Source organism: Cannabis sativa, chromosome 1 (assembly GCF_029168945.1).
Source record: "Cannabis sativa cultivar Pink pepper isolate KNU-18-1 chromosome 1, ASM2916894v1, whole genome shotgun sequence".
Taxonomy (NCBI): domain Eukaryota; kingdom Viridiplantae; phylum Streptophyta; class Magnoliopsida; order Rosales; family Cannabaceae; genus Cannabis; species Cannabis sativa.
The window spans coordinates 14,206,474-14,213,507 of record NC_083601.1 but is presented as its reverse complement, the minus strand read 5'-3'; the positions used below and the strand labels follow the sequence as shown (position 1 = coordinate 14,213,507).

Below are 7,034 nucleotides of genomic sequence, written 5' to 3'. Positions count from 1 at the left end.
AAAAAAATGAAAAGATATTAAGAATAAATTTTAAAAAATAAATTAGTTTAATATCTTTAAGGGTAAACACCGGCATAAGTACCTAAAGTTTGTTTGTAAGCAGTATAAACCAAATATTTATTTTTAGCGGCATAAGTACCAAATATTTATAAAATTGTATTTTTATCTAATTTTGTCAGTATAGACTTTGTTATTCTCTTAAATAAGGCACATATAAGACCTAAATTCTTGATCATTGGGTCTCTATAGAAATATGTAGTATCAATTACTTCTAAATGTTCTTTTAATAAATTCAAAACAGAGTCTGTCCTGACGAAATTGGAAGAAAATTATAGTTTTACAAACATTTGATACTTATGCCGCTTAAAATAAATATTGGATTTATACCGCTTACAAACATAAAACTTTGGTACTTATACCGCTATTTACCCTATCTTTAATAAATGGGTGCTCTTATATATTTGTGCAGTGCAAATATATAATCACTTTTTTTCTAAACTTATAATAAAAGAAAAATAATTTAAAATTATACATAATATTTATCAAGATAAAACAATATCTTCCAAATTAGTTAGCTCAACAAATATGAAATTCAACAAATTTATTCATTAAAAATAATATATATAACACGTCAATATATATATATAAAATTATGGCTTATTAGGATTTTTGCCCCTGAACTATGACATGTACCAAATCATGCCCCTTGAACTTTTAAGGTCATTGAAAATGCCTCATGAACTATTGAAATTGTTGGATTTAAGGACTTTTGTCTAATTTTATTCAATTTTACTCTTTCAATGATTGTTTATGTACTAAACCATGTTCCCCAAACTTTGATATCTACCAAATCATGCCCTTCGAACTTTGACATGCACTAAATTATGCCCCCTGAACTTTCATCCATGTTAGACTTTTTTACTAAAATTAGAAAAAAAATCATTAAATCCAACAATCTCAAAAGTTGGGCATTTTCAATGAACTTAAAAGTTCAGGGGGCATGATTTGATACATATCAAAGTTCAGGGGCAAAAATCCTAATTAACCTAAAATTATTATAGTAATATTGTTTTAGAGCATCTCTAATGAAAGTGTAAATAAGTAGTGGAAAACTATATATAGCTTATTTAACAAAAAGTATGCTCCAATAGTATGCCAAAAAGTGATGTAAATTTGACATATAGTAAATTTTGTACCAAATTTGGCACAACATTTGCTATGATGTAAAATTTACACCACAATAAATGCACTACTTTTTCATTTACATTTATGTCATTTCTATTATTTTATTAGTATATTTAACTATCACATTAAATTATGAAACATTTATATTATTTTTTTATTGTCTTACATATTAAAATAATAATAAAATCGATTATAAAGTTATTATATTTTTTTTTAATAAAACATTAATTAGATATTAAATTTTACATCAAAATTTTGCAATTGTGCATTGAAGCACAAAGTTAAAATTTGGTGTAAATTTCTACAAAACTATTTTTTGTGCTAAATATAACACAATTTTTAAATTTTTTATATCTCCCATTGGAGATGATCTTATTACACGTTTAAGGTTTATTGATTTTTGTTGTAATAAATATTATATATTTACGTTAAAATAATTATTATATAATACACTATTGTTGATCATATTGTTTTTTTTTAAAAAAAAAGTTTAAATAGATAAAAAGTTTTAAAAAAAAATTACAAAAATACATCAATACAGAAATTTTTCATTTTTACTCTTTTAATTTTTTGAATTACAAAAAACTTATTCAGTAAAAATAATGAACCGTTTTTTTTAGTTGTTTTATAGTTTATTTATAGTTGTATTATTGTTGTCATGAAGTTAGTTTTGGTTATTTATAGCTTATTTATAGTTGTCGTGAGGTTGATTTTTCGTTGTTTTTTTAGAAAGTTTTACTTTTTGCGGAGCAAAATGTATTTTTATAATTTTAAACCTTTACAAATATATTTTTGTAATTAAAATTTTAAGTCTTAAAATTGTAAATAGAACATAAAATAATGATATTTTTGAAAAAAAATATATATTTTAGGGTAAATATAATAGTTAGGAAAATAATTATGGTAAAAGAATATTACGCCCATTGCCCATTAAAATTATTAATATGAAGTTTAATTTGAATATTGATAAAAGTGGTGGGTTAAATAATATTATTTTAAGACTATAATAGAATTTAAAAAATTAGATAAATATTATGTTTGATGTGATTTAAAAAGAATGGATTTTTACATTATATATTGAAAATTTTCAATTTTTTTACTTTTTTATCGTGGGGTAGAATTTTTTTTTCAAAAATACTATATTTTTCTTCAAAAATACTGTATTTTTCTTTAAAAATACTGTATAAGTTTTATACTGTGTACTGTGTTAAGTTTTCACGGTTGTTCCATGGTTATTTTTCAGTTGTTTCACTATTGTTTTAATTGTTCTGTTTAGTTGTTTTACAATTGTTTTATAAAAAGACATCATTTTTGAAAAAAAAAATCGTATGACAGTAAAATTATAAATTTTTTACCAAAATTTAACATTTTTGTAAACATCCCTAAAAAGAATGACAACCCATTTTATTTTCCTTATTAAAATAATAATTGTGTTTTGTCATTAGTTTGAAAATTCACAACATTATCATTTAATAGTGTGCTAATTTATTTTTTTTATATCTACTTATTTTATAGGTAGTTTTGGTCCAATTAGTTACTTACATCTAATGTCTCGTGAAAGTGATTTCAAGTAGTTTTGTCTAAATTTTTGAGATAATTTGTTCTTATATAAGTCGTTTTGTTTTTATAGTGACTCCTATTATGACGGTATATTTTTGGTTAGACAATTAATTTATTGACTGAATTCCCTACGTCGATAACTGTGATAGTGTGATTTAAATCTTTCTCTAACCAAAAAAAAGAAAAAATAAAGGGGTAAACTAATGGTGAGAGGGTAAATCACTAATTTCTTAATGTTCAAAACAACAAATGGAAGTGAATGTTTTTCTCTTTTAATTGTTTTTTATTAGTCGAATTTTTTTAGTGATTTTGGGTTCTTACTTGGATTGGGGGAGAGAGGAGTAGTGGAAAACAGAAGACAGACATCTTATGTTATGGACCCGAGATTGTTTATTAAACTATAATGTATAAAATAAACGCATAAGTCCGGTCCTGCTGACATAATTTCCTGTCCCCTGCAAAAACCACAGAACATTTTCCCATAAATACAAGCTAAGCTCACTTTAATAAGTACTCGGAACCTGTTTTTAGTGCTTGCTTCTCTTCTCTCCTCTGCTCTCGAGCTCACCACTTGGGTCGTTTTTCCAAAAAGTTAAAATCAAACCCAAAAATACTTGACAGAAGAAAAAGGTTAGAGCCGTTGCTGTTGCCTGGTGCTGAGAGAATAATAACGTTACTAGTACTATACTACAATCTTGCTACAAAGAAGAACCAGAGTAGAGTGTGTTTTTGAGTGTGAGAAAGAGAAAGAGAAAGAGAAAGACCCAATGGGGAGAGAGTTCAGGCTTGGCTTTGTGCTCTCACTGTTGCTTCTTGTACTATTGGGTTTGTGCCATTTTTCTTTGATTTTTATTTCTTACTACTCTTTGATGTGTTTGTGGAGATTGGAAAGTTTTCAGTTTTGGTTTCTCTCTTTGCAGATCTTTGTTTTTAAGTGAATAGTATAACAATGTCGGTGCTTTTATTTACCATAGATATATGTTTCTGTTTATTTTACTTTTCTTGTTTTTGGCTCATTATTTTTAAGAGAGGTATTGAATCAATACCCATGTAAAACAAGGTAGGGAAACTAGTGAGAAATCATTATTGATTGTCTTCTAGGGGTCTCTTCCTTTTAAATTTGTTCCAAAAGACTTGATCTTTTGTATTTAATGAACTAATTAATGACCCAAATTGACTTGAATACATGAGTACATTACTTTAAGGTTCAAATTACACTTGGGTTTTAAGAGAATGTAATTGCAGAGTTTTATCCTTCTCAGTTGGTAGATTGGACCATGTTGCCATCATAAACTGTGTTTCCTTAAAGTTTGATCATGTAAATGTGATATGTTTAACTAGGTTGTTTGCTATGCAATGTTTACCAACTTTATTCTGTTAATTAAGAAAGACCTTCTCTACAAAACTAAGAGAAACTCCTAGTTTATATATGATTTGTGTAGGCAACATAGTAAGTTTTATGATTTTAATAAACTTTTTGTTGGCAGACGGCTGCAGCGGAAGTTATGTTGGAGTTTGCTATGGAAGAAATGCTGATGATCTTCCTGTACCGGACAAGGCAGCTGAGCTTGTTAAACTTCATAACATAAAGTATGTGAGGATATATGACTCTAATGTTCAAGTCCTCAAGGCTTTTGCCAACACTGGAATTGAACTAATGATTGGAGTCCCCAATTCGGACTTGCTATCGTTCTCTCAGTTCCAAACCAATGCAGACACTTGGCTTAAGAACAATATCCTTCCTTATTATCCAGCTACAAAGATTACATACATTACTGTTGGTGCTGAAGTTACTGAGAGCCCTGGTAATGTTTCTGCTTTAGTTGTCCCTGCCATGAAAAATGTACTTACAGCCCTTAAAAAGGCCGGTCTGCACAAGAAGATTAGAGTCTCAAGCACTCATTCCCTTGGAGTTTTGTCTAGATCGTTCCCTCCTTCCGCGGGGGCTTTTAATAGTAGCCATGCTTATTTCCTCAAACCATTGCTGGAATTTCTTGCAGAAAATGGTTCTCCATTCATGATTAATATTTATCCTTACTATGCTTATAGAGATTCAGCTAGCAATATCTCTCTAGATTATGCATTGTTTGAGTCTTCCTCTGAAGTAATTGATCCAAATACTGGTTTGTTGTACACAAACATGTTTGATGCTCAGATTGATGCTCTCTACTATGCACTCATGGCTTTGAATTTCAAAACAATCAAAGTTATGGTCACAGAAACAGGCTGGCCTTCCAAAGGATCTCCTAAGGAGACGGCTGCTACTCCTGATAATGCTCAAACTTACAATACCAATCTCATTCGCCATGTCATAAACAATACTGGTACTCCTGCAAAGACTGGAGAGGAGCTTGATGTGTATATATTTTCATTGTTCAATGAGAATAGGAAACCCGGATTGGAATCTGAAAGAAACTGGGGATTATTTTATCCAGACCAGACTAGTGTCTATAACCTAGATTTCACTGGAAAAGGCTCTGTGGATGTAGCTACAGGGTCTAATTCTACCAGTTCAAATGGAACAAATACTTGGTGCATCGCCTCAAACAAGTCCTCTGAAATGGACTTGCAGAGCGCACTGGACTGGGCTTGTGGTTCTGGAAATGTGGACTGTACAGCTATCCAGCCTAGCCAGCCTTGTTATGAGCCAGATAATCTGGCATCTCATGCTTCTTATGCATTTAACAGCTACTACCAACAAAATGGGGCTAGCGAAATAGCTTGCAGCTTTGGAGGTGCTGGGATTAGAGTTGACAAGGACCCAAGTATGTAAACACTTTGCTTTTATTTTATTCTTGTTTAGGTATCAGAAATATTGCAAAAAAAGAAACTAACACATCAAACTAGTTGCTAAGGCAATAATCTGTGAAAACGACATGAAAAACCAGAAGTTTTAAGCAGCTTATTTTATTTGATATAGTCTAGTTAAAGCTTTAACTTATCTAACTGTGAAATGTGCCATACTTGAAAATCTTCTCTTGACTCACATAAGTTCATGTTTCAAAAATGCAGGCTATGACAGTTGTCTCTACATGACTGCTGGGTAAGCTTATAAACATGAGACAACTTTAGCTTCAAAAGTTTGGGTTCTCAATACCATAATGCCAATCTAAAATTGCTTCTCTTGTTCTGTTATTCTTATGCAGGAGCAACAAAACTATTGCAAGTAATACAACTGCAATTGCTTCGAAATCTTTGTCAACCCGAAACGATTTTCCTGCATGGTTTTCTACATTCTTTCTGGCTACCTTCATCACAGTTCTCTTGGGAGTCAACCATGTCTGAAGAGAGTTTGATATTGAAGAAACAATTATATTTTGCCCCATTAACGCAACGATTGAGAAGATGTTAAGAACAGTTAATGGTTTGAGAATCTTTGTATGATAATGAAGACAACTGACAAAAACCATCCAAGGTATAAAGATAACAGTATGTATACCTCTTGGACATATGGTTGTGGCTCCCTTGCATATTAGTATCTTTAAATTTTTTCCCCCTTTAAGCTTTGAAAATTGTTTTATATTTTTCAACTAAGTTAAAGGCCGAAGGGGAATTTGGGACTTTGGGAGTTCATATTGTAGCCATTTTCCAGGCCGAAGAATCAAAAAACGTATTTTGGTCCATGTTGGAAATTGAACTCTAGTATGAAGAAAGAGGTCTTTTTTTTTCCCTTTTTTTATTAATTTTTTTAGGAGATTTTTTTCTTCATTTTTACTTGGCCATTAATTTCTCATTCATTAATTTCTTTCGTAATCAATATGCAAATTTATTGTTCTGCATTGTGTCTAAATTTTTTATTGTTTTTTTTTTCTGAAACAAGAACCTTCTACTACTACAACCACCACTGGTGTACCTTTAAAATGTATAGATTTTAAGGGTATAATGTTTCATGTAATATAGTAATAAAGATGTCCTTAATGTGATGTTTTTTTTTAACTTGATAGTGTAAATTCCGTTGTTTTGTTTTGTTTAGATCAAATGTACATGATGGAATATCTTCCATGTAGTATCGTTTCCATATGAAATACATGTTTAGTTAAAGGATGGTTGCTCTTTTAACTTTATTATCATAGATTGTAACTTGTGTGCCCATAATTTGGATAATTGGGCTATTGCGGCCTGGCCTTTAATGTAATCCTGTTTTCTTTCTTCAATAAAATCGTAGCTTTTAAGAAGATATGCAGCACTTGAACTAACAATACCTATAAAGTATAAAGTAAGTGTTATACCGAAATTCAAAACAGTGAAATTAAAACGAATTACCGATAGAATAATTTGGTCGAGTCGCG

The 7,034-nt window shown here is 30.1% G+C and overlaps 1 protein-coding gene across 1 annotated transcript; it reads left to right on the top strand.

Annotated features, from left to right (window-relative positions):
• Positions 1–3,074: 3,074 nt before the first annotated feature.
• Positions 3,075–6,453, top strand: LOC115706914 (glucan endo-1,3-beta-glucosidase 13). The gene is made up of 4 exons (XM_030634686.2): positions 3,075–3,570; positions 4,233–5,510; positions 5,758–5,788; positions 5,892–6,453. The coding sequence occupies exons 1-4, from the start codon at positions 3,513–3,515 to the stop codon at positions 6,028–6,030; spliced, it is 1,506 nt and encodes a 501-aa protein (XP_030490546.1). The 5' UTR covers positions 3,075–3,512; the 3' UTR covers positions 6,031–6,453.
• Positions 6,454–7,034: the final 581 nt, after the last annotated feature.